The sequence below is a fragment of the Eleutherodactylus coqui genome, chromosome 1, assembly GCF_035609145.1.
Source record: "Eleutherodactylus coqui strain aEleCoq1 chromosome 1, aEleCoq1.hap1, whole genome shotgun sequence".
Classification (NCBI taxonomy): Eukaryota; Metazoa; Chordata; class Amphibia; order Anura; family Eleutherodactylidae; genus Eleutherodactylus; species Eleutherodactylus coqui.
Window position 1 is genome coordinate 480,103,108 of NC_089837.1, and position 26,751 is coordinate 480,129,858.

Here is a 26,751-nt window from a genome sequence, read left to right on the forward strand (position 1 = left end):
AATATGCAATTATATTTATGTCTAAAAATACCAAAGACAGACTTTTATCGCTACCCTTCCTGCCATAGAAATCAGAGACTCAGAAACCACTTTAAAAACACTTGTAATCTAGAATACCAACTTTCCAATAACAACCCACCCCCAATGTCATAATTCGCTCAATACAAATCAATAGTTAGCGATCATTTGTAGTGCAGCTTTTGTTTTCGCTATTCAGCTCAGTCATAGAGACCAAACAATGGTAAAACCGGAAGTACCAGATACGGCACAACTCAGACCCTATTGACTTTAATGGGGTCTATCTGTATTCTGTTATGCCCTCCGTCATTTTCCAGGACAAAATAGTGTTGCATACAGCGCTATTCTATTCTAGGTTTTAATGGAAATATGCAACAAAGACTCCAAACAGAACCTCCAATGCAGGTATGAACAAACCCTTAAGGGAGTTGTCCGTTTACTGGACAACATGGCCCCTTTAGTGCCCCCTGTGCTGTCGTTCTGCCATTTGTTGTGACTGATGTCACTGGAAGTAAGATGACCTCTGCAGCCAATCAATCTATTTTGCCAAGAGATAGTAACATAGTATGTAAGGCCAAAAAAAACATATGTTCATCCAGCTCAGCCTATTACCCCCACAACGTTGATCCAGAGGAAGGCAGAAAAAAACCCAATGAGGAAGAAGATGCGTGAAAATACACAATTACATCATGTTTTCTATGAATATACTGGATTCGTGTAAGTTGTTCTTTAGAACCAGTCACCTTTACAGAATAGGATGAAGAAGCTGCCTCCAGGACTAAATTCCACATCCACAAAATGGCAGCCTGGAATTAGGTCACAAGTCAAGCATGTTCGGTTAAGAGAGCCCGATGTTTCCACACTGCATTAAAATAAAGAAAGGAGGGCATTAGTTTTAGATTAATATGTGATTGTTCCCAGCAAGAGAAACCAAGTAATCTTTTGATACCTTTTAATACATGATGTTAATGCGAGCTTTCGAACCAACGCAGGGTTCTTCTTCAGGCATAAATGAAATCGATCCGAAGAGGCATGCATATTTATACACACATACTTAAGGTGCATTCAGACGAGGGCATTTATGTGTGTATGTACGTGTGCATATAATCACGCGTCTATTAGAGCCATTGGTTCCCTAGGCTGTGTTCACATGTCGCACGTACCTGTAAAAGATAGGACATGCGTGCACCACATAGGTCCATGGTGCGTGTCAAGGGGACTCCCTGCGGGGAGTAAAGAATCCCCAGCCACAGCTGTCACAGCTGTGGCAGAGGATCCCGAAGCTCTCTGATTGATTTCAATGGTCCCGCAGCTGCTGGGGGCCCCATTGAAAGCAATAGTATGCCGGCACCCCCGCAATAATTTTCAGGGAAGGGCTTTAAATATAAGCCCTTTCCTGAAAATCAATCCTAGTTATAGTAAAAAATAAAAAAATATATATACTTACCTCACCACCGCTGCTGGGACTCAGGCGCGTGTAGCCACTTGGGTCCCGTTACTGTAAGGAAGTTCTTTCAGCAGGCGGGGATCTTAAATCCCAGTCTGCTGAAAGGGCTGCGTCTGATTGGCTGAGAACTCAAGCAATCACAGGCAGCACTCAGCCATTCATTGAATGACCGCTGAGTGCTGCCTGTGATTGGTCACAGTGCTCAGCCAATCACAGGCAGCGCTTTGCCATTCAATTAATTCAATGAATGGCAGAGTGCTGCCTGTGATTAGCTGAGCGCTCAGCCAATCAGACGCAGCACTTTTAGCAGGCGAGGATTTTAAGGAAAGAACTTCATTACAGTGAAGGGACCCAAGCGGCTTGACGCCCCTGAAAATCATTCCTATCTGGTGTAAAAAATAAAAAAAAAATATACACTTACCTCTCTGCCGCTGCTGGGGCTCCGGAGCATCTAGCTGCTTGGGTCCTGTCACTGTAATGAAGTTCTTCGAAAACATACTTTGAAAACTCTACATGTACAGCGATATAATGTCTTATTTAGAACATCCAATTCAGGGTGACTGCCCACTACAGTTTTTTTTCACTGTGAAATTCGCAGCGTTTTTTTTTTCTGCAGGGGTTTATGGGACTTGTAATGTTAAAATCACGATCGCGCAAAATCGCAATTTCGCGGTAAGTTACAAGTCCCATAGACCCCTGCAGAAAAAAAACTGCTGCAAATTTCGCTGTGAAAAAAAAACTCAAGAGGGCAGCTGTATCTTTAACTTTTTCTAACTTTTTATTTACTTTAATGCGATCGCCATTATCCGGTGGATACCGGCGGTCGTTTTACCAAGGGGGGGCTCCCCGCGGTCCAGGATGACAGCTCTAGGTTGTTGGCTACCTCCGGGAACCGACAGCATGGAGTTATGATGTCTACAGCCTGCAGGGCTTTAACCCTTTCCAATCCACTGTCTGACGTCTAAAGACATTCTGATTGAAGGCTGTACAGCTTCTGATGTCGGAAGATGTCCGGCAGGGTATTATTACTGTATATTATTGGCCGCTCTGTTGTCAGGGGCCTCTCCAGCATGTCACATACCGCAATACTGGCTCTAGCCAGCAGGTGGTGCCATTGTATAATGGCAGAAAGAGAAAACCCCCTAGGAAACCCTGAATCCAAAATTGGATTGCAAAGGGTTAATCCCCAGAGGATGCATGTTTTTACGTCCTCGGGGATTAAAGCCCACTTAGGCAGGATGTAAAAACACTATGGGGTGGTCACTAAGGGGTTAACGTGGCAAAGCAGTTGTACCCTATTTGCCACCACTGTTGTAGTGACATTAGTTATGGAGCCATGACTCCCCTGACTGCTGAAGTATTTTGCACACACAGCTTGGGATCAAATACATACATTTATAAGTTTATTGGTGTTACCGCTGATGGGTCAAGATGAGGACGCTGACCTTGTGATATCCCTCACTATATGTCATTGGACTTGTATCTTTGCACACATCAGTTATAGGACTGGTAATATCAAGTAATTGTGCACCCTGCCAAATACATAATGACTTATTGCCTCTATGAATTACCCCTATGCATGGAGGTCAATGTGGTTCGTGAGGGCCGGTAGGGTATATATGATGAAATGGGAGCATATAAACATTTACCTGTAAAGATGTCTTGTTCTGGGTTTGTCTTCAGTGCTTAGGAAATAACTGGTATCAATAACAGATGGGAAAGGTCAGAACAAAGTCAATTTAAAGCAAATTGAATTAATTATCTAATAGACAAGATCTTAAGTTGAGTTGATTCCTGCAAATCAATGTCATACTCTTTATTGAATTGAAAACCAAGCCAGAATCCATACAAAGGAAACTGTTTCTGGGTTTTTGCCCCTCATCAGTGTGCAGTAGCCTTCTGGCTTGGCTAGGAGAGGCCTATGACGTAGATTGGGAAGGGTATCATCCCTCCTTAAGAAGAGCACCTAGGTAGTGTGTGAGGAGACTTATAAGGCTGTGCTTGCTTCCCTGGGAAATATTCAATTCTCAATCATTGTTATAAAGACTTGTATAAAGGGTCTGACATTGACTTGCAGAAACGTTGCCTTCCAATAGGTGGCGCTGCAGAGGTATTGTTTCATCTTCCTTATTTGCATATTTCCCAGAGGAGCAGGCATGACCTTATAAGTCTCCTCACTCACCTTCTCCTTAAGGAAAGATGATACTTTTCCTGACCCTTATTATCTAGGCATGCCTATTAGACCATGTAAGATGATTAAACCAGACTACATCATTAGGGGTAACCGCATACAATATTGTACATTGAGCGCTGCTTGCACTTGCCCAATTCTATAAAGCTTTTACCATATATCAGAGGTGAGACTGGAAATCAGCAAGACAGCAAACGCATAATAGTATGGTATGCTGCATCCTAAGGGTGCATTCACACGTATGTATATCGGCTCGTTTTTCACGCCGAGCCGATATACGTTGTCCTCGTGTGCAGAGGGGGGAGGATGGAAGAGCCAGGGCCAGGAACGGTGCTCCCGCCCCCTCTCTGCCTCCTCTCCGCCCCTCTGCACTATTTGCAATGGGGAGAGGCGGGATGGGGGTGGGGCTAATTCCCGGACCTTAGCCCGGCCCCCATCCTGCCTCCTCTCATTGCAAATAGTGCAGAGGGGCGGGGAGGAGGCAGAGAAGGGGGCGGGAGCCTCAGTTCCTGCTTCTGGCTCTTCCATCCTTCCCCCCCCCCTGCACACGAGGACAATGTATATCGGCTCGGCATGAAAACCGAGCCGATATACGTTCGTGTGACTTCACCCTAAAGGCTTCAATCTCCAAGATCACTGGCTACAAAGAAATATCTTATACCAAGAATATAGATGTACCGACCAAGGTAGCTCTATGTGAGGCAAAGGATTACACGGGTCTCTGAAATATTAGGTTATCAGCACTGAGAAGTTTTTCTCAATTTTACCTGCGTGTATGACTGGATTGTCATTTAGATCTGTTCCACTAATTAACTTGACTTTTCAAAATGGTACCCTCCACCCCACCGGTCTCCTGACTTCTCTCTGCTACCCATCCTGTTCCGATCTGCTATGACTTTTGCATTGTTTCTGACCAGTATGCCTTTTTTGTTTTGTTATTCAAAGTATCTATTGTATTGTAGAAGCTCTTTACATCTATAAAATAACGTTTTTTTGTTTTTTTTTATGGGAAGCCTTTAACCCCATAATCCTCAGTCAGCCCACCGTTACACCAGAAATCAATACTCACACTGTTTTGTTGTCTGCATTGTAGGCCACAATCCTTGTCACGTCCCATTCCCCAGAAGTCAACATTTGTAAAGAGTTTTCTTTTCCACCTAGCTGCACGAGAAGATAGCGTTAGATTAGTGACTCCTATGGCCCTCATGCACATTAGAGTTTAGCCATCCGAACCCAAAGATAATAGGTTCTCTGATGCGGTTGGGGGCAGCTCAACTTTCCCTTAACAGACGATGTCAAAGGAAAGACGGATCAGAGATATTGAATTTCAATAGCAGCTCCTTTTGTACCACAGGAGATAAGCCGCCACCAGAGCTGTATGGCTGTGGCCGAACTCCCTAAACACACGAATATTCGGCCAATCCAAACATTAACATGCATGTGGGCAGGGGCGTAACTAAAGGCTCAGGGGCCCTGATGCAAAACGTGAGCTGGGCCCCCCCCCCCCCCTCTATCTGTATCTGTGCCCGTACCCATACCTAAACCATGCTGCACAGAGACATAACTTGAAGCTTCTGGGCCCCAATGGAAAACCTGTAACAGGGCCCCCAACTATAAAGCTTTATTCATAAGTAATGGGCTCTCTATATGGAGAAGAGAGGTCTTATAGGCCCCCTAAGGCTCCTGGGCCCGGGTGCAACTGCATCCCCTATAGTTACGCCCCTGCATGTGGGAGTCGGTCGGACGAACAACTCTTCATCTGATAGTTGTTGAAGGTGTTTAAATAGATCCAAAAGTTCGTCATGATTAAATGGAGTTGGGCCAAGTTATAAAGTTATCCCCCCATCCACAGATCCACTGATCTTGGAGATTGGGGTCCAGAAGGTCCCCCCATACATAAAGAAGTGGTTAAGCATATGCACTGCTGCTTCATTCACTTCAGTGGGAGTGCTGGAAATTGCTGGGTACAAGCGCTCGGCAATCTCTAGAGCTGTAATTTAAATGAATGGAGCCGTGGCACGCATGTGTGACCGCTGCTTCATTCATGTTGGGACCTTTGGAAATCTCGATGTCACGATCAGTGGAGGTCAGACTGCTGGGACCCTCACCAATCATAAAATGATGCCCTATCCTATAAATAGGAGATAAACTGCATAATTTGGCACAGCCCGCTTCAGTATTTTATAGTGGTTAGAGTTCCATTTTTCTGATACTGAGCTTCAATCCTCTGCATGGACAAATCATAAAATTGCAAGAGTCAAGTCATAAAATCCTGGCAGTCTGCAGCCGCGACTAAAAGAAACCCAGAAGTTCACTGCATGCAGTACAATAGACTTAAGGTAGGCAATCAATAGAAGTCTGCTGCCTGGAATCCCCACAGATCAGCTGTTCTCTGGGCCATTTTGCTCATGCACTAATTTCTGCAGACAGCTCTGTTTTCACTAGGGTGGCTACGCTTGGTATTACAAGCAAAGTTCCCATTCACTTCATTGGAAACTTTGCCTGTAATACCAAGCCTGGCCACCCTAGTGAGAACATAGCTGTCTGCTTCCCGCAGAAATCAGTTCGCTTTACAAGCACATTGACCCAATGAACAGCTGATTGGCGGGGGTCCCAGGTGGTAAGTACTTCCTAATCTACCACGGTATTGATGACCTATCCTGTGTATAGGCCATCAATAGTTTACAACTGGACAACCCCTTTATGGTGACTACATAAGCATATGATATTTTCAGTGATTTGAATTTATTGGGTATTGTTCCATGCTTAGAAAGTCCTTTAACCCCTTAAGGACATGTTCTCTTTTAGTCATAAGGAAGCAACGATTTTTGGGGGATTTTCATCTCAACTTTTCAAAAGTCATAACTTTTATTTTTCCATCAATATGGCCATATAAAGCCTTGTTTTCTGCGTGGTGAACTGTAGTTTCCATTGGTACTATTTTTGGTTACTTAATGTATTGTGAAACACATACATTTTTTTTAAGGCAGGGAGAGAAAACGCATCAATTCTGCCCTTGTGTTTGTTTTTTTAACAGTGTTAATTAATAGATGACATGATACATTTTTTTCTGCGGGCTGGTACAATTAGGACAATTACAAATTTTGGGATTATTTTTCCACTTTTGTGCAATAATGACCCTTTTTAAAAAATTTTTTTCATTGTTGCTTCCAAAGTCCCATAACTCTTTTATGTTTCCATGGAAGGACCTCTGTGGGGGCTTGTTTTTTGTGTGGCAAACTGTAGAGTTTAATGGTATCATTTTGGAGTACATATGGCTTTTTGATTACTTTTACTGCTTTTTCTGGGAGGCAAAATGAACAAAATAAGCATTTTGCCTCCATTTTTTAGGCTTTTGTTTTACAGCTTTTGCTGTGCATGATTAATAGTGTGTTCAATTCATTGCAGAAGTCATTATGGATAAAAGGATACCAAACATTTGGTTTTATTTTAATTTTTCAAAATTTTTTTATACACACGAGAAAATGTACAAAAAAGTGTTTTTTGTTTAGCTTTTTATGTTTTTTTTTCTGCATTGGACATTACATTGGTTTATGGACTTGAACCATAGAACCTCTAATCACTATGATAATGCATTGCAGTACTTCTGTACTGCAATGCATTATCGCTCAAAATTCTTATCACAGGCCTTGGCAGGCCCGGACACAAGTGCATGGCATACATGGCAACCCATCAGCCCTCTGCGATCCTTCCGTGAACCCTTTACATGCCACGATGTACATTGATCACAGCATGTAAGGTTAAAAGGTGGATCGGTCTCCTCATCAATTCCCGCTGTTGCAGCATGAGGTCGGCTATCAGTCACAACTGACTCCTGCTGTGGGATGGTGAGGGGTTACTTCTGAGTTAATTACCACCCTTTCAAGATGTAAACTTACATCTTGTGGCATTAAGCGGTTAAATGAGCTGAATCCACTATTTTTTTAGGTTAGCCAATAGTTATGACCTCTATAATACTTTTGTCTTTTTTTATACCAGAGAATTTAGCATTACTAAATCTGACAATAAAGGGGTTCACCAGAGGTGACGACTATATCACTTATATTACAAGGTACTTTGTTTTAGAGCAACAGCTTTTAACATTAAAGTTATGAGCCTGACTTGATTCGAGTACCACAGAAAGCGCTGGCATTAAGATGAGTTTGATTTTCATGCTTTCAATGATGCCAAGATAATTGGCACGCTGATGATGATAGCATCACTACCTGTGTGAAGAACATGGCAATATGGATATATTCCCCCTGTCCTCCCTGCTTCACTGGTACCAGGAGAAAAGTAAAGTCTGCAGAAAACAGCGGGGCGGCCTGCGAAGAGAACAAAGTGTTAGAGTAAAAGCAGGAACAAGATTCTTCTGTTGCAATTTTATGAAGATAACACAATGTAGCGAAGCAGATTCTGCAGTCATTTTAGCATAAGGTTCATTCTCAGATTTTCTACGCCCCGGATGCAGCATTAAACTAATTAAAATGGTGCCACAGGGATAAGATCTCTGGTACTATACCAGCTTGCCTCTGGTCGTTGGATTATTAGAAACTGGCAGTCACAGAAAAACAAAGCCGTTTTATAGTGAAAGATTTTTGCTTATTTGGGGAATAATTTAACCCCTTGAGTGGCGGGTTTCCTACCACCCTGTCGTGCCCACCAGGGCAGGTTTTTTAAAATGGTCTAATCATTGAATTTCAACTAATTTTGCAGTTGCGTCTCAAGAGCCATAACTTTTTCATTTTTCCATTGACATGGCCATATAAGGGCTTGTTTTTTGCAGGACAAGTTGTGATTTTTTAAACAGGAGGGAGGAAAAAAAGAAATGGGGAAAAAAGAAAAAAAGGGGCCATGTCATTAAGGGGTTAAATAATGCATTAACTTCCTTCTCTGGGTCATTACGACGCACGGATACCACATGTGTGATTGTATTTTTGATTTTTTAGAAAGTAAAGGGAGACAAGTGTTTTTATAATTTTTTTAAAAAATAATTTTTTAACTTTTTTTTTTTTTTTTTAAACTTTTTTTTTTTTTTTTTTGTCCCTTTAGGGGACTTCCACAGGGACCCATCAGGACCCCTGATCACATTCCGGGGGTCTGATGGTGACAGCCCTTTACATGCTGCAGTGACAGCCCTTTACATGCTGCAGTCACATAGACTGCAGCATGTAAAGGGTTAACACAGCAGAGATCGGAGGTTTTCTCTGATCTCTGCTTTAAGAGCTGGTACCTAGCTGTCCTCTGATAGCCAAGCACCAAGCTCTCCCTGCCACAGAGACCATCGGCTTGCTTCTGACAAGCCGATGGTCTCTATGGCAACCTGTAAACAAAGCAGGACATTGCAGATATGCCGGCAATATCTTCTGCTGGTTTTTCAAAGCCCTTGCACTGCTCTGTGTGGGTCTGTGCAGGCAGAGCACACTGTCACAGCTTGTGGCATTGTGCTCTGCAGCTCCCATAGTGATACATAGCCCGGAAATCTTCCGGGCTATGTCACTATGAGCAGTGGAGCTCGTCCCGGAAAATTTCCGGGCGTGCCACTCAAGGGGTTAAAAGAGGTTGTCTTAAGGGTTTTGCTACACAGTTATGTACATCAGTGCAGAATAGAGATTCCCTCTTATAGGATAAGATTATTTGTATTGAAGGAATTGTCACTTGAAGATCAGTGATTTTGAAATTTAAGCCGGCCCACTTGTACATTTAAACCGCAGCAATTGAAGTGTATCATCTAATATATAAAAATGCCTTGGCGCACATGTGTCAAACACAAAACCTGCGAGCCCAATCTGGCCCGCCTTCTCATTTAATGCCGCTCAGTCAGGTCCAGTCCGGCGGCAGCAGTGCAGTCTAACCGCTGATCTCTCCTCCTTGGCATCTGCGTGTGGCGTCCTATACGCAGCACAGATTCAGAGGATATAGGTCAGCGGTCACAGAGTCTGCACTGCTGCCTCTGAACATGGACCTGCAGACTGGGTGAGTTGTATGCCTGTAGAGATGCTGCCCAGCCCAAGGCCTATAGGGAGGTCATTATGACTACTGACTTAAAGTGGATGCATTTTCCAATACAGTCACTGTCCTGGGATGGGCTATTTACTAGTAACCCTCCATGGTGTTCATATGTCCTAATAGGCTGCATAGACCAGCCATCAAGACCAATTCTGGTGACTTAAAGAGGTCACATCAGGCAGTTTAAAGAATAATGCTCTTTATGTTGTTGTCACCACCCCAATAATGTAATCAACCTTGTGACAGCATCACATGCAGGGAACCCAAAATCCCATGCCATAGAAAGATTCCCTGATGACATCATCAGTCATTAAGTCACCAGGGCAGTGACACTGACTACTGTGATGTGAGGTCTGAGGTGGCGATACATGCTATGGAGCCCTAAAGAAGAAGCATTATATATCTGACATGAGCCATACTCATGGTTGTACCCGCTCTTGGTTGTACCTACCATGGCTGTCTGGCAGTTATGGGTCTTGACGCTAAATTTAGAGGAATGGTACCATATGTCATATTATGTCTCCATCTATAACACCAATTCTGCACATCATGACTTCATCACCTCAGTGATATCATCACATGCACTGCTTCTCTACAGAGCACCCACCAGCCTATATCCTTGACAACCCAGTCTGATGATGTTTTAAGTGATGTCACTTCCTACTATAGTTTCTTAAAGAGAACACTTCACTGTAGCATGTTGGCAGCAGTGGGTTCCAGTGCTCAATTTAGAGGGCTAACAAATCTTGTGATGTGACTGCCCACCATACCCCCACCTGTGACCTCATTTTGGGTCCATAAAAGGGACCTATCAGCCAACCTCACTCACATTGCCTATGATGATATATATCAGACAGGAGGGGGTGGAAGGAGCATAACTTGACTCCAAAGTAGAAGAATGCAACAATCCGTCCCAATTTCCATCCATTAATAAAATAGTAAAAAAAAAAGTGCAGAGACATCAGTATACCAAAAGTTTACTTTTATTCAGCCCAAATCTTATGCCCTTTATGTGCCATCCGTCTTTATTGTTTCTAAACCAGCTGACATTTTGGCTTCAACAGAGGCCTTAAATTGATATTTGTGGGAAATGTGTCATTATTAAAGTTATTAAAGTTTCTAACGGAATGTAATGTTTCTACCAAGTATCTACAATAGGCATCTAATGTAGCATGGCTATTTAAAAGGTAAGTATGTTTGAGTTATGAGAATAAAGTAGGCATTTTAAGGGGATCAGAAACCCTATTAACCCTCTCCAATCCACTGTCTGACGTCTAAAGACATTCTGATTGAAGGCTGTACAGCTCAGATGTCGGAAGACGTCCGGCAGGGTATTTTTACTGTATATTACTGACCACTCTGTTGACGGGGGCCTCTCCAGCATGTCCCATACTATAGTACTGGCTCTAGCCAGCAGATGGCACCATTGTATAATGGCACAAAGAGAAAACCCCCTAGGAAACCCTGAATCCAAAATTGGATTGCAAAAGGTTAAGGCCCTATTCACACTGGGTTTTCTTTGGGCAGCTTCAGGCATCAAAATCTATGTTAAAATCTGCTTCCTTTTACAATCGAGTTGAATAGGAATCCATTTCATAGTTCATAGGGTGCATGTTTGAAATCTGAGTTACGAATAAAGATTTGACATGTGAATTCCACTTTGGAATATGCGGATCAGTCCATTGAATGGGGCCAATTCCCATGCAGATCTATGGATAATAGTGGATTTCTGGCTTGGAATTCCATTGATATCTATGTTGTATGTTCCCAACGTGGAGTTTATATCATGTGAACAAGGCCTAAGGCCTCCCTCACACAGGGCGTTTGCAGAAACGCAGCGTTTTTCAACGCTGCGTTACTGCAGATTCCGCCCCATTTCAGCAGCGCTGGCATACTTTATGCCAGCATTTTGGCTGCGTTTTCAGCTCGGCTGAAAACGCAGCCAAGAATGCTAAAAAGAAAAAAAAAAAGCAATACTCACCTAGCTGCTGCAGTCCGGGTTGCGGCCGCTGGTCTCTGCCGCTGATCCGGGCTTCCTCGGCACTCCCAAGTCTATTGCCGGAGGCCAGGTTTGAGAACCCCGCCTCCGGCAATAGAGTGCTGTGATTGGTTGTCGGTGCTTGCTCGATGCCCAATCACAGCCCTTCATTGACTGTCTCAGCCAATCAGAGCTTGCTGGCGCTGATTGGCTGAGACAGTCAATGAAGGACTGTGATTGGGCATCGAGCGTGCCGACAACCAATCACAGCACTCTACTGCTGGAGGCGGGGTTCTCAAACCTGGCCTACGGCAATAGACTTGTGAATGCAGGGGAAGCCCGGATCAGCGGCATAGACCAGCGGCTATGACCCGACCGCAGTGGCTAGGTGAGTGTTATTTTCTTTTTTTTCTCTAGCCAGCTGGGACTGTTTTTCGGGGTAGGGCTTCTATTACAAGCCCTCACCCCGAAAATCGGCGAGCGATTAACACTGCCAAAAACGCGGCACCAAGTGTTGCCGCGTTTTCAGCAGTGCTAAAACCGCTGCCGATTCATTTCAATGGGCGACGCAGGGCTGAAAACGCCCCAAAATAGAACATGCATCGCTTTCAAAGCGCAGCGTTGGAAGGGGCTGCGTTTTCAGCCCTGTGTGAGCAGCCCCATTGAAATGAATGGGAGTGTTGTACAGCGTTTAGCGCTGGGCTGAAAAGGCAGCGCTAAATGCTGTATAAAACGCCCTGTGGGAGGGAGGCCTAATGGCATAAAGAGCACTATAAGATGATAGAGATGGGTTTACCTGACTGCTGATCCAAATATCCGAGGACGTTCGGAACTTCTAGAGATACAATAAGTAACAGCATTATTATTATCTTGAGCAAGGGCTGATGGGAGTGAGCATGATGATAACTGCCCAATGGCAGATACTTATGCTTTGGCTGATAATGAAGCATTTCTTGCGAGCGTATGAGATCTGTAATAGACGAGGCTGCATTGTCCTCTTGTGTTGGAGATGACCATGCTGATGTCAGTAAGTGATCGCTGGTGATAATGAAAATAATTGGTCATTGTTATTATGAAACAAATGAAGGCATCTTTATATGTGTGAGATATTACATGAAATAATGGGCATGACATTAGGAAAGCACTCAATCTTTTTTTACTCTTAGCTAAGTCTAGATATAGGAAAAGCTAAAGCAGTTCGATGAAGATGAGGACATTTTTTATGTGCTTCTTCATCCCAAGAATGTTGCAAACATAGATATTCTAGGTTTGTTCAGTAGAATTGGAGTGTTGCAGCGATAACACGGGCCATAAAGTGTGGCTGTATTAGCTGTCTGACACGATCCTAATGAAGTAAATTCATATTATGTTTAATAATAAAGTTATGATGGCAGCTATAATGCTCACCAACTGAGAAAAAAATGTGAACATGCTGAATTTTAATAGACCATGAAGTAGTTTCACTGGGCTTTCTCCCACGCCAGTAATAATATGCATAAATTAAGCCTGAAGTCAGCCTCAGAAAATTCTCGCTTCTCGATCAATCTAAGTTTTGGTTATAAATGTTTCCAGCAACTGCACCGTCGCGTGAACCAAGCCTTTGGCCATGATTTTCAAATCCACAACATGCCCAATATGTTTCAGTTTTCTTCCGGACTTACTCCATTGCTCAAGATTTTGCCCATTAAAATGCCAAAGGTGGGTATAGTTTCTCCTTAGGGAGAGCACCTAGAAGGTGTGTGAGGAGGCTTATAAGGCCACCCATGCTCCTCTTTGAAATATGCAAATAGGAAGCTGTGCATGGTTATTTTGGCTCTCCCTAAAGAGAAGCGATACCCTTCCTGACTCATGTCTATAGACCTCTCACTAGCCAAGCCAGATATCTGTTGCACACTGATGATGGGCAATCACCCCGAAACAGCTGTCTGTGCATGGTTACTCTGGCTTTAGCTCACAATTCCCAGTCATTGTTACATGGTTTTGTTAAAAACTCTGATGTTGCCTTGCAGGAATGCTGCCTTCTAATAGACTTTGCTGTAGAGGTATTGTTCCATCTTCACATTTTTATAATGCCAAAAGTGAAATCTGCATCCAAATCCACATGTAAGAGCCTGTTCAGACCTTGTTATTGGCTCCATCCACGGGTCCTATCAGGGTTTCCATTTAAAATAAACGGCACCCCAGGACAGGACCTTGACAATTAATAAAAACTGCTGAAATGGAGAACAACAAGTATCCATTTTGGCAGGTTGCCATTCATTTTTGGCATTTTGTGCCAAAAAGAATAACATGGTGGACTTGCCTTTTCTTTTTGGCACAAAATGCTATAAATGAACAGAAATCTGCTGAAACAGAGACCTACTGGTCTTTGTTTCAGAAGTTTTTATTAATGGCCAAGAGAGATTCCATTCAGGTCCTGTCCTGGGTTGCTATTTTCATGCTTTTAAACAGAAACCCTAACAGGACTCCTGGATGGAGTCCATAACAAGATCCGAACAGGCCCTAATACGTGCAGATTTTGCCACTGATTGGAGGCCTTTCTCAAAGAGAATATTTTCCACAACATGGGAATATGGCTTCCTGTGATAAGCTAAATGATCTACTTCTGAAGGCTGAGCTCTTTATATGTAAACACAACCCTACTTGATAAATTCATTATTAGATAAACTTTTTTTTACTAACAATATGAATTTTCTATATTGCTTTTCTATTATGTTTGCACCATTTATAGCTATTATTGATTGCATATACAATTATCACAATGGAAGATATCATAAAAAGACATTAAACAATGTTCATAAAACTCTCAGTGTTTCCTGCCGATTTTGTATATAGGACATTAATGTATGTAATGAGGCTTACTACGGCAGTTGCCCCAGGCAGCAAATTTTGTCGGACAGTTACTGTCTGCTGCTTATGTGAAAGTGCTGATCAAAGGATCTAAATGAGGGTTTTCGTCTCCGACTCCTGATCTAATGATACAAAAACCAACACCATTATGATTAATTCAGTACTGTACTCTACTCTTATTAAGGCTTTGTGTAGAGAATAGTACAAGTCTGTTAGATCTCGTACTGACGGTTGTATTGTATTGGGCATTTCTACCCGTGAGTAACATAGGAGTATAAATATTAATGACTCACCTCCGCACAGGCCCCAGTGGTTGTATCACAAATGGTGAGAAGAGACATATTTTGCGAGCGGTTCAGCCATTGCACGGCAAGTTGGGTGTTGGTTACCCATGTTACTAGAGTAATATAGTACTCCCTAGAAGGAAAAGAATGAGGACTAAAAGCCGAATGGTAAGGATATGGCCCAACGATGCAGTAATCACATGCAGAAGAAACCCCACCTACAATGGCCAATGACCGCCCAATCTTGTCAATAATGCTGGCGAGATCATGTGGCCATTTACCATATTATGCCCATCATTATTAGAGCATTTGAAAGATGTGTTGATGTCTTTTAAGGGGGTTCTAATACTATTGATGACCTATTCTCAGGATAGGTCATCAATAGTTAAACCGCCCGATTCTGCCGCTTGGGACCCCAGCCAATTAGCTAATTGGGCGACTGCTGTCAGCATAGCAATACAGAGGGGTTGGAGCAGAAGCAGTTGGCTCCGACTCATGTGCAGCTGTCATTAAAATCAATGACAGCTGCACCTATATTTACGCGCATCGGCTACTACACAGGGGTTGTAGCTAACTGCCTCTGCTCCAATCTCTACCAAGCGCCAGATCCCAGCCAATCAACTATTGATTATCTATCCCGAGAATAGAATAGTATTTGCATGGAAACCCCCTTTAAGCTGTTATAAGTCTTGTATAATAAGGTATAGGCAGGCTCGATGAAGGTGTTCTTTACTGCAATCTGACCACCGGGGAGAGAAGATTGCTGTATAATGGGCCACAATGGGATTGGTTTTATTGATTAACAACCACGTTGAAATACAATTTCTTTAATGGCAAGAGAATAAATGTATAAATTGTCCCAGCAACATGCATTGATAAATAGCCTCTGCAGTATTCTACCTAAGAAGAAGTGATATTGCGTTGTTTTTGTAAGTACTGCATCCCCACAGAACTTTTTTTTGTGTCTTAAAGGGGTGATCTGAGTTATTTCTTTTATATAGTTTTAAGCCCCCTGTGCCTAAAACGATATAGAAGTAATATACTCACCATGTTGTCGGACCACCGCTTCTGGGTCCACGGAATCTGTTAGGCCTTCTATTAGCTGCAGCGGTCACGTGGGTAAACAACCCCTGTGACCACTGCCTCCGATGTAACAGAGAACCAGAGTGCGGAGAGTATCATTGGGGGAGCAGAGTGGCAAGGGAAGGGGAGTGCTCTGTTTATTTTTTTTCTATACAATGCAGCCCCCCCACTGCCACTAATGGCCCTGCTGCTACCAATTAGTAGGAAAACTCCTTTAAGGATCCAAGAAAAAAGAATGCCTACAATGAAAACTTTACTAAAAATCTACCAGGCCAGAAAAAAGTATGATGGGGCAGATTTATTACACTGGCCAACAAAATTGTAAAAACCTTTTGGTGCCAGAAATGTTACAACTGATTAAGTGTATATTTGGCCTATTATTTACGAATATGCAAACAGTTTCTCTCCATTAGCTATAGTTTCGGCGAATGCACATGGCCAGCCACGCCGTGTCACATCATCAATCTTATTAGTACATTTAGTTTGTCACAACCAGTAGTGAGGAACGGTTGTGTACATTTGTCGCCCAAGGTGTTGTGGGGTTTTATAGCTATACAATCGTTGTGTTCAGGAGTGTACCTAAAGGCTCAGGGGCCCGGGTGCAAAAGTTCAGCTTGGGCCACCCCTTGTTGTAAATTGTTACATAGTCTACTTTGTTTTGTTCCTTGCATCACAATATTGTAGAAAGTAACACTAATTTGTATGGTATTTGTTTAATTATATCGATCATATGTGTAATATGGAATAGGGTAATAAAATTCAGTAGGTGCCTATATCACAGAAACTAGAGCTGATAGGGGAAAATGGATGGCATATTTAAAATCAGCACACGAAATATACCTTAGATCCGCTATCAAACGCTCTGCACCAAAATATGTGTTGGCCAGTGTTATCATTAACCTAAAATTAGACAGAATAAATCCATACCAGACAGGCAGAAACTGTACCAAATGTATTACAGTAGCATGTGCTGTGAAAACCTTTACACATCTTGCTATACATGTTAGACACTTTCTATCTCCTTCCAATTGAATTGAAATCCCTATACCAGTGCATTGTGTGAATGGCAATGAATGCTTTCCTGGTTGCTGAACAAAGCAAACTTTTGAGGATTTAATGTGGATCCACTGTGTCGCCCAACCAGTAGATGGATCAGACCGGCAGGGCAGACAGCCGACTCTGGAAACCCGGATGCTCAATGCTGGAAGTGTGTCTTGGAATGCGAAAGTGACCAGGGGATCTAACCTTATGCTGGAAGCAGGGGATGGAAAGCCCCTGCCTAGCAACAGCAGAGAATTCGCCCTGACAAGGGCGGTCCTGTGGGGGAACCTAGGCGCTGATTAACCCTGTCAGGACTGGTCAAGAATTGCATAACACCACGCCGTTTGCAGAACCTAGGAGTGAGCAAGTTCAGGACCAAGCTGGAACTGAAGACCAAGCACCAACTGCAGACTCAGGAACAACAGGAGCAGCTGTGACACATGCATACATGAGAGGACTCCTACACCAACACTGCAGCAGAGGCTGTCAGGTCTGAGGCCTCTATATAACCTTTCTATATATCTAGCTCTCTCAACTGGGAGCTAGAAATGCGTTGCTGTAATTCAAGTCTCCTTCTACTCTTCCCTATGATATTATGGATTCAGTGAACAGTCTGCAAGTGAATGAAGCTAAGAAACAGCATAGAGAAACCTTATTTTAATTCTATATTAGAAACCTAAATTGTCCCACTGAGGTGCATCCTCTAAAGGCTCTCTCGCATGAGCGCTTTTTACAGAGTACTGTGCACATAATACGTGGTAACAAACTGTACATTACTTTCAATGGTAGCTTTCACATAGAGCGCGGGAAATGCGCATGCAAAAAAGAACGCAGCATGCACTATCTTGGCTCATATTACGCGCACATATATTCCAAGATAGTGTATGGGGATTTATTGGCACGCAGCAGTACGCAATGCATTGTGTACACTGTAGCGTGTTCCCAAGGTTTTCATGTGGAACAGCTATTAGGTTCTATAAAATGATGCACTGACAAATGTCAGGTGTTGCTTTACCTGTATTCAAAAGTATCAGGACGAAGTATCTCCACAGAGTGTGATGGACCGTGCAGATTCACAACAAAGACCTTTACTTGAGGAATGTGTTGTCCAGCCTGCAAGTATTGAAAATAATAACTGGTGACTTCATTAAAAAATGTCTATTATACTTATAAAACATAATCTGTGAGTACAAAGATGCAGGAATACACAGCAAACACATCACAAATGACTGCAGATCATAGACTTTACTACAATGAGTTCTAGGCTACAGAAATAATATCACCCTGTCGGAATTAGATATATTTTTGTAACATAGTATGTTATGCTGAATGAAGACAATATCCCTCTAGTTCAGCCTGCTTCTAACCCCCCCCCCCCACTTGTTGATCCAGAGGAAGCCAAAAAAAACCACGAATGGGTAAGATTCCGCATGCGGAATCCAGCAGTGCAATCCAGCCCTCACCACGGACGGCGACCCTGCATACTTGCCAGTCGTCTTCTTTCTCTGTACTGTGGATGGTCCGGATGGCTTGCCGTTGAACATGCACAGTACAGATTTTTCCCACGCCCGCGACCTTTCCGCAATGTCAATTGTAGAAGGGCCGCGGGTCAGACAGCTGCCATTGACTTCAATGGAAGCCGTATGTGCAAAGCCTGCATTAAAATTAAGCATGCTGTGATTTTTTTCTCCGTAAGCGAAACATCGTAGTTGCTGTCCGCTCGTGTGAGTGAACATGCGGATACTCCATTAGTTTGAATTGGTGCAGAATGCCGCAGATCATCCGCATGGGAGACGATTGCGGATTCCACAATTCAAACCCGGTTGTGTGCAGGGGGCTTTAATCAAGGTTTCTCGTATTCTAAGCTACTGTATGTACCCCCTACTTAAATAAATTATATTACAGTACCCTAAATGTAGTTTTGCACGGGCGAGAAAATCGCTCGATGTGAGAGTGAGTAAAAACGCAGATTTATGATACCAATGATTTAAAATGATTTCCTTCCCATCTGCGATATTTTCACTCATACGGTGTTCAGAAAACAAAAAATCGCGACCTGCTTTATCTTTCTGCGATGTGCGTTTTTTATCTCCCACGTTTCCCTCTGGAGCCTTCTTTTTATCTCATTGCAACACACAAATTTGCGTTGCGATGCGAATTTAACATTAGCAAGTCCAATTGACTTCTGCGATAAAAAATCGGCAGCGATGCGATACGAGATCATTCTAAAAAAGTGCATTGCTGATGCTCAAAAATCGTGGAAACAAAGTTTTCAGATAACTTTTCATAGTAAGCTGCCATGTGTGTACCTGAGGAACAACACTCTTTCTGCTATTAAATGACTTAGGCCTTATGCCCACGGCCGTGACGGGCTTAGCAAGCGGAATACCGCAGCTGAGTCCGTCACGGTACCCCCCCAGAGACCCCATACTCACCTCTGGATCTGCTGCGTAGCTCCCGCATGACACTGCCGGCGCGCATGCACAGTACAGTGCATGACGCGCCGGGAGCGTCATATGATGTAGCCGGCAGTGGGCGGGGCGCTACAGCGCTGTGCTACAGCGGAAGTGTAACGTGACGGGCGGCTTCCATTGACTACAATGGAAGACATCCGCACGTATTCCCGCGACAAATAGGACATGTTGTGGGTATTTTTATGCTGCGGAATTCCGCAGCATTTACATTGAGCTATTAGGTTCAGTACCCTGTTTCCCTGAAAATAAGACATAGCATGATTTTCCAGAATTTTTGAGGATGCAAAATGATTTTTCAGGCTTTTTGAGGATGCTTGAAATAAAAGCCGTACTCCAAAATTAAGCCCTGCTAACAGTTAATTAAAAAAGTCAATTTAAATAGTGTCCAGGCAGCTATACATGTAAAAAAGTTAAACCTTTTTGAACAAAAATTAATATAAGACACTGTCTTATTTTGGGGGAACACAATAGAACCTAATAGCTGCAGTAAAACACCGCGGATTTCCGCCAGTGGAAATCCAGCTGTGGAAATTAGGCCTTATATGCTGCATTTGTCCTAGTGAAAGGTTTACCTTTAAGACACGAGGGATGCTCTATGATGGGGTATTGAAGACTCGGGGTCCCATATACTTTTCTTGCAGGTGGGCCCCTACTGAGTATACCTGTCATACAGCTATATCTAGCTTAAAAATGGCTGATGAGGACAACTCAAGGATTTTTACTAGTAAATTCAAGAAATGCCCCTAAAATAACCCGAAGGACAGTCTTTTAACTACAAGTCCTTGCCTAGCAATCTTCTCCATCCAAGAGAAAAGTACATTTATAAATTTCTGCATTTGAATAGGAAGTGCTCGCAGGTAGTAAGCCTAATGAGTATTCTAGGGCTGAGGATATAGACTCGCTTCCATTATCTCGTGGAATATGCACAGGAAAAGACAATAGAGATTTCATAGCTGAAAATTTAATGAAGCAAAATTACAGAAAGCAAAGATATTCTAAAGGCTGTAAATGGAATCTGTAATGATATTCTCTGCAAGCAAATCCTCTGAAGTGATGTGCATTTATACAGTTCTCATGTGCATTATTACCCGGGAACTGATGAGAATATTAACCGCTCTTCCCAATCACTAAGCAAGATTTCTCCAGCGCTCTATAAACTTCATAAAAATGGACTTAAATCAAATAAATTAATGCATTTAATAAAAAAAATAATCTAAATAGATGCCAAGCATGTCATTTAAAAGAAGTGTAGGAGCCCACATTTAAAGGGCTTGTGCTGTGGTGCTTCTTCTAGGGTGGTTTCACATCAACGTTGGAACCTCTCGGCTAAAAGCGGGGAGCTGAGCGGAAAGCAAATGGATCCCATTATAGTCAATGGGGACCGTTCGGTGATGTTCGGTTGCATCCAGAGACAAGGCCGTTCACTGACAAGGTTTCCTCTTATCTGCACTCCGAACGGATCAGGAAAGCGGAACCCCCGCCACATGGTTAGACAGAACATGATCAGCTGTAACGGAGTACAGTGACCTGCGGAGGACTGGGAGGAGTGAGTACATGAGCAATGGGGGACTTGTTGGGTAACTTCTTTTCTTATTTTACAACACCTTAAAGGGGTTGTCCCGCGAAACAAAGTTGGGGTATACACTTCTGTATGGCCATATTAATGCACTTTGTAATGTACATCGTGCATTAATTATGAGCCATACAGAAGTTATTCACTTACCTGTTCCGTTGCTGGCGTCCTCGTCTCCATGGTGCCGTCTAATTTGCAGCGTCTAATCGCCCGATTAGACGCGCTTGCGCAGTCTGGTCTTCTCCCTTCTGAATGGGGCCGCTCGTGCCAGAGAGCTGCTCCTTGTAGCTCCGCCCCGTCACGTGTGCAGATTCCAGCCAATCAGGAGGCTGGAATCGGCACTGGACCGCACAGAAGACCTGCGGTCCACCGAGGGTGAAGATCCTGGCGGCCATCTTCGCAAGGTAAGTAAGAAGTCACCGGAGCGCGGGGATTCGGGTAAGTACTATCCGTTTTTTTTTCTTAAACCCCTGCATCGGGTTTGTCTCGTGCCGAACGGGGGGGCTATTTGAAAAAAAAAAAACCCGTTTCGGCGCGGGACAACCCCTTTAAGTAGGACAACCCCTTTAATATGTTACAACGATTATATAAACTAGTCATTTAGGGAACTGCATGGCAATGATATTGTCTTATGTTATACTTTTTTCAACATGTGCATCAAGTTGTAAAAGGTTTAAATGACTGGCCTATGGATCAGCTACGGTGACATTATGTAGTGAGAAATTAAGGTTACCAAGAGCACCATTGGCTAAGGTAGGTCTTGTAAACAGCTATGGCTGTATTGTATTAGTGTGTGAGCCTATTTACATGGTTAGGGCTTATTTACGCGAGAGTATATCGGTCGGTCGTGAAAACGGCCGGCTGATATACACTACTGTGTGATACACGGGGAGGTGTATACGTCGTCGGGTGGGGAGAGACAGCTTAGCTCTGCTAAACTGTCTTCCCCTTTCCACCCCCTCTCCAGCTCTCTGCAAGGGGAAGAGGCGGGATGGGGCAGGAGCTAGTGTGCTGAGCTCCCTCCCCTTGCTGCTGTTTGGAATGGGAGGGGTGGGTGTTGCAGCCGTCCTGAGGTTCCCACCTTGCTGTCAGGCCAAACCAGGGTTTAGTAGCATTCCTACCTCTCCTGGAGCTGAGAGGTGTGGTAGTAACAAGAATAATGTCAGTCAGCACCTGGAGTTAAGTAGCTCTGCTGCTATTTAAGCAGGGCTAACGGTTACTCCTGTGCTGGTCAATGATTCTCTGCAGTTCCTTGTTGGACAGCGACCGAGCAACACACTCTGGTGGAAGCTCTGCTGGATAAGCTAAGTTCTTTGCTGTTTTGTTTGGTTTTGTTCTCCTTTTGTTTTGCGCTAGGGCTCCCAGTTAGGGACTGGTCAGTGGCCCAGGTTCGAGTGTGGGCTCGCACTTTTCAGCGCGGTTAGTCTGCCGAGTAGGCAGGGTCCCCTCCCGGGTTAGGGGACGATAGGGAGAGCATTCCCCTTTAGTTTTTGTTTTCCTTTGTGCACGGTCGTGCCTGTGATTTATGTTATTGTGGTTGCACATTATTGAACGCAACAGTGGGCTTAGCGTCGCCCCAGTCCTGCCCCTGCCATTGCAAACAGCAGAAAGGGGCGGAGAGGAGAAGAGAAGGGGGACGGAGTTTAGCAGTCAGGCTGCTAAACTCCCTCCCACCTCCCTTCTCCTGCAGCTGTCATTGGCTTCTATAGGAGTCAATGCAGCTGCTGACGACGACGAAAGAGCACCCGCCTGGGTGCCCTAAAATATATACTTTATATACTTTTTATATTACTTTGTAATGTTAAATCGCGATCGCGGATTTAACATTACATGTCCCATAGACCCCTGCAGAAAAAAAATTGCTGCGAATTTCGCTGTGAAAAAAAACTGTAGTGGGTAGTCACCCTTATAGTAAAACTTATTCTTTACTGTTATTGATACTGTGTTTATCATGAGCTGTGCGGCACATGTGTCAGGCCTCACTCAAGTACATGCGTAGTTTCACATTGCCCCAGAGCCTCTTCCAACAGCATGATTGATAATTGTTCCTCTACTGTGTGTAGCACTCTGACAAGAACAGGGCTCATAGCTTTTAAGGTTACATTTAAAATGGGTGGGATTACCCAGAGGGGCCATGGTCAACACATTTTTGCCTTACTTCGATTTATTGTTACAAAAGACAGAAAATAGTTGAGATTTTAGTACAAATCTACACCTGTTCATGACAGACTTAGATTCCGTCTTCTGTCTCTAGAACAGCCTGCGGTGTGCCTTTTAATACATTTTGTGCCTTTTACTTGAATGAACTTCAGTCTTAGACTGGCATATAAATTTCCTTCTGCATCATCTCTGCAGCAGCGAAAGTATTGAGGAAAATGCAAAACAGGCAAGTGAAGAATGTAATTATTTCTCATTGAACTAAAGGCCAGGACAATGTTTTACATAAATCAATAACTGATAGTGACATTTATAACAGCCCGAAAGAAACCGCCAGACATGCAGAATGGATGCAGTCAAGTTTATTTGCAAATCTATATGCTAATGACTGCCTTAATAATCACTTGGCGGTTAATTAACATGCATTACACACCTTGTTATACTTCAGTTTCACTAGAGTAGTAAGCCATTCATCCAAGGACAAGTGCTATAATCAATCCAAGATTTGTTGGAAGGGCACATAGACCCAGACTAAGGGTTCTTTCACACGCCTGTATGCATTTTTGCAGTCACCAGTACACACTGTAAAATCCCATGAATGAAGAATAGCCGCGATCAAATCCCAAACTTTTCGCATATTTTCTGCTGTTCACACGGGCGGCTGCGGCGTATCGGAAAAAAAATATGCTGCAGCGCGGAAATCCCTCTATCGGCAGAAATCCTTAGAATGCCTAGTCATGCTTAAAGAGAACCAGCTATCTTCTTTTCCCAGTGTTGGATGCAGCTAAACTCCCTCCCCCTCCCTTTTTTTCAGCCCCCATAGGAGTTTAAGGGAGCTTCCAGCGTATCTCGGCAAAGATAGGGCGAGACTAGAGATGAGCGAGCGTACTCGGCCACGCCCCTTTTTCGCCCGAGTACCGCGATTTTCGAGTACTTCCGTACTCGGGCGAAAAGATTCGGGGGGCGCCGTGGGTGAGTGGGGGGTTGCAGCGGGGAGTGTGGGGGAGAGGGAGAGAGAGAGGGCTCCCCCCTGTTCCCCGCTGCTACTCCCCGCATCGCCACGCCTCCCCCCGCCCCCCGGCGCCCCCCGAATCTTTTCACCCGAGTACTGAAGTACTCGAAAATCGCGGTGCTCGATCGAGTAATTGCTCGAAACAAGTACGTTCGCTCATCTCTAGGCGAGACCTATCTTTGGAGACAGCATATTAAATTGGCGACCGAAAACGATCGCCGATGTTCTATTCATTCGGCGCTCACCTGAATAAATACACTGAAATTCGATGCTTCAGATGGTCCCAATTTTTGTCCGATTTTTGAACGCAGCTAAATAGCTGTGTACGAAGCCGTGTGAGTAAAGATTGCAGTGTCCAAAAGTGCGACAAAAGTATTAAGAAATGCAAGCCTCTTAACCCTTCCTGATCCAATTTCCCTGCCATCCGCACACTCCCCAGCTCTCCATTTTGGATAAGAAAGCACATTGTAGATTCCTTGTAATTACTCAACAGAAATACATAAAAATGAACTGAAAATTATGATTTTATTAGCAATTTTTTGAAAATTAACAATTTACAATCCAGTGTCGGACCTCGTCCGACATTAAGATTTACCTCCGTAGTTTCTATGTGAGACGAGGTCCCACGCATTTCTAACAGTATGCAGGACAGCACTCCGATGTCAGAAGCTGTTCTGCATATGTATGTTACAGTATACAGGACAGTTCTCCATTGGACTCAGTGGGTCACCTATTTTCAGCCCATAAGCTTAGCTGATAGGACTAAAAGTAAGTGACTGGTTCCCTTTAATTAATACGAGGTGGACAATCCCTTGAACAGAGAAGATGATATTTTAGAGCATGTTTGAAGAGGTGATGAAAAGAACAGAAACAAATCTGTCAATAAGAGAATCCTAGCTACATACCTTCGGGTAGGCATATCTTGCACATATTGGATAGTCAGCCCCAACAAAATGTGGCAGCTCCATCTTAGGTACAAGTGTGTTGTTGATAGTCAGATAGGCAAGTCTTGCTCCATCGGGAGACCACCAGTGAGCAGTATAGCTATGTAGTATTTCCTCTGCAACACAAACACATGATGAGAGGCAGCATGTTCTACTGAACAATACTTTCTGGACACATACTTCAAAATCTCAAATGGTCTAATAGTGAAAGAAGGGCTTGGATCCAAAATGAATCCAAGGAAAACAGACAAGTTAGGTAATGCAGTCAGATCAGGGGCGTAAGTAAAGGCTCAGGGGCCCTAATGCAAAAGGTGAGCTGCCCCCCCCCCCTCTATCTATATCTGTACCCGTACCCATACCTAAACCATGCTGCACAGAGACATAACTTGAAGCTTCTGGGCCCCAATGCAAAATCTGTAACAGGGCCCCCAACTATAATGCTTTATTCATAGTACTGGGCTCCCTATATGAAGAAGAGAGGCCTTATGGGCCCCCTAAGGCTCCTGGGCCCGGGTGCAACCGCATCCCCTGCACCCTCTATACTTACGCCCCCTTAGTCAGATGATAACAGGTCAATATATTAATAGGGGTTGTCCACTTGTAAACTATTGATGATCCGCAAAATAGGTCATCAATAGTACTTCAGTGGACTCTAATGCTTGAACCCCTGCCAATCAGCTGTTCTCTGTCAGTAACTGACCAACATGTTTAAAGGGGATTCCTGGTTTAGAAAACCTTCAGAAATGATCAAAATCTTGAAATACCCTATTAAGAAATTCCAATTTAGGACCCTCACTAGAGATGAGCGAGCATGCTCGGATAAGGCAGTTACACGAGTGAGCATCGCTCTTCTCGAGTAACTGCATTCTCGTCCGAGCAGGCTCAGGGGGGCAGCGGGGAGGGGCAGAGGGAAGCGGGGGGGGGGGGGGGGAGAGTGGGGGAGACATTACATGGACAGCCTACTGATCTCAATGAGCATTCTATAATGGTTCACTGAACACTTTCTGTCACTTTTCTTCAGAGTCTTAGACGTACATGGTTTTCATTTGAAGGAAAAGTTTATAGTGGATCAGTTTTTTATCAGTATTTTTTCTTTTTGGTTGACTATTATATAAGACTAGTAATTAGGAAATTATAGTACCAGTGTTTCTAGTGGTGCAATGCGACACACAGCTGTGCTACACGGCACATCCCTTATTATCCCCACACATTACACACACAGCTCTACAACATGAATCCTGATTCCCACACATTACACACACAGCACATTACACATACAGCTCTGCTACATCCTGATTCACACACACAGCTCTGCTACATGGTACATGCATTATGATCCCCACACTTTACACATACAGCTTTACTACATCCATTTTGATTCCCACACATTACACACACAGCTCTACTATATCCATCCTGACCCCACACATTACACACACAGCACATGATACAAACAGCTCTGCTACATCCTGATTCACACACACATCACACGCACAGCTCTGCTACATCCATCCTGATTCACATACATGACACACACAGCACTTCTACATCCATCCTGATTCACACCCATGACATACAGCACATGACACACACAGCTCTACTACATCCATCCTGACCCCAAACATTACACACACAGCTCTACTACATCCTGATTCACACATGACACACACAGCTCTACTACATCCTGATT

General features: G+C 43.7%; 2 protein-coding genes across 3 annotated transcripts in view; both read right to left on the bottom strand.

Annotated features, from left to right (window-relative positions):
* Nucleotides 1–12,490, bottom strand: part of LOC136587016 (inactive dipeptidyl peptidase 10-like) — a 37,095-nt gene extending 24,605 nt beyond the window's left edge. For both annotated transcript variants that reach the window (XM_066585425.1, XM_066585430.1), the window contains exons 1-5: nucleotides 12,440–12,490; nucleotides 7,883–7,981; nucleotides 4,726–4,817; nucleotides 3,115–3,162; nucleotides 762–880 (exon numbers count right to left, since the gene is read on the bottom strand). In XM_066585425.1, coding sequence (XP_066441522.1) covers nucleotides 762–880; nucleotides 3,115–3,162; nucleotides 4,726–4,817; nucleotides 7,883–7,897 — 274 coding nt within the window. In that variant the 5' untranslated portion in view covers nucleotides 7,898–7,981; nucleotides 12,440–12,490. The remainder of the gene's footprint in view (nucleotides 1–761; nucleotides 881–3,114; nucleotides 3,163–4,725; nucleotides 4,818–7,882; nucleotides 7,982–12,439) is intronic.
* A 45-nt stretch (nucleotides 12,491–12,535) lies between these two features.
* The window catches only part of LOC136606429 (inactive dipeptidyl peptidase 10-like), a 37,422-nt gene continuing 23,206 nt past the window's right edge, over nucleotides 12,536–26,751 (bottom strand). The window contains exons 5-8 of the mRNA XM_066589007.1: nucleotides 25,023–25,177; nucleotides 17,917–18,014; nucleotides 14,787–14,910; nucleotides 12,536–12,681 (exon numbers count right to left, since the gene is read on the bottom strand). Coding sequence (XP_066445104.1) covers nucleotides 12,568–12,681; nucleotides 14,787–14,910; nucleotides 17,917–18,014; nucleotides 25,023–25,177 — 491 coding nt within the window. The 3' untranslated portion in view covers nucleotides 12,536–12,567. The remainder of the gene's footprint in view (nucleotides 12,682–14,786; nucleotides 14,911–17,916; nucleotides 18,015–25,022; nucleotides 25,178–26,751) is intronic.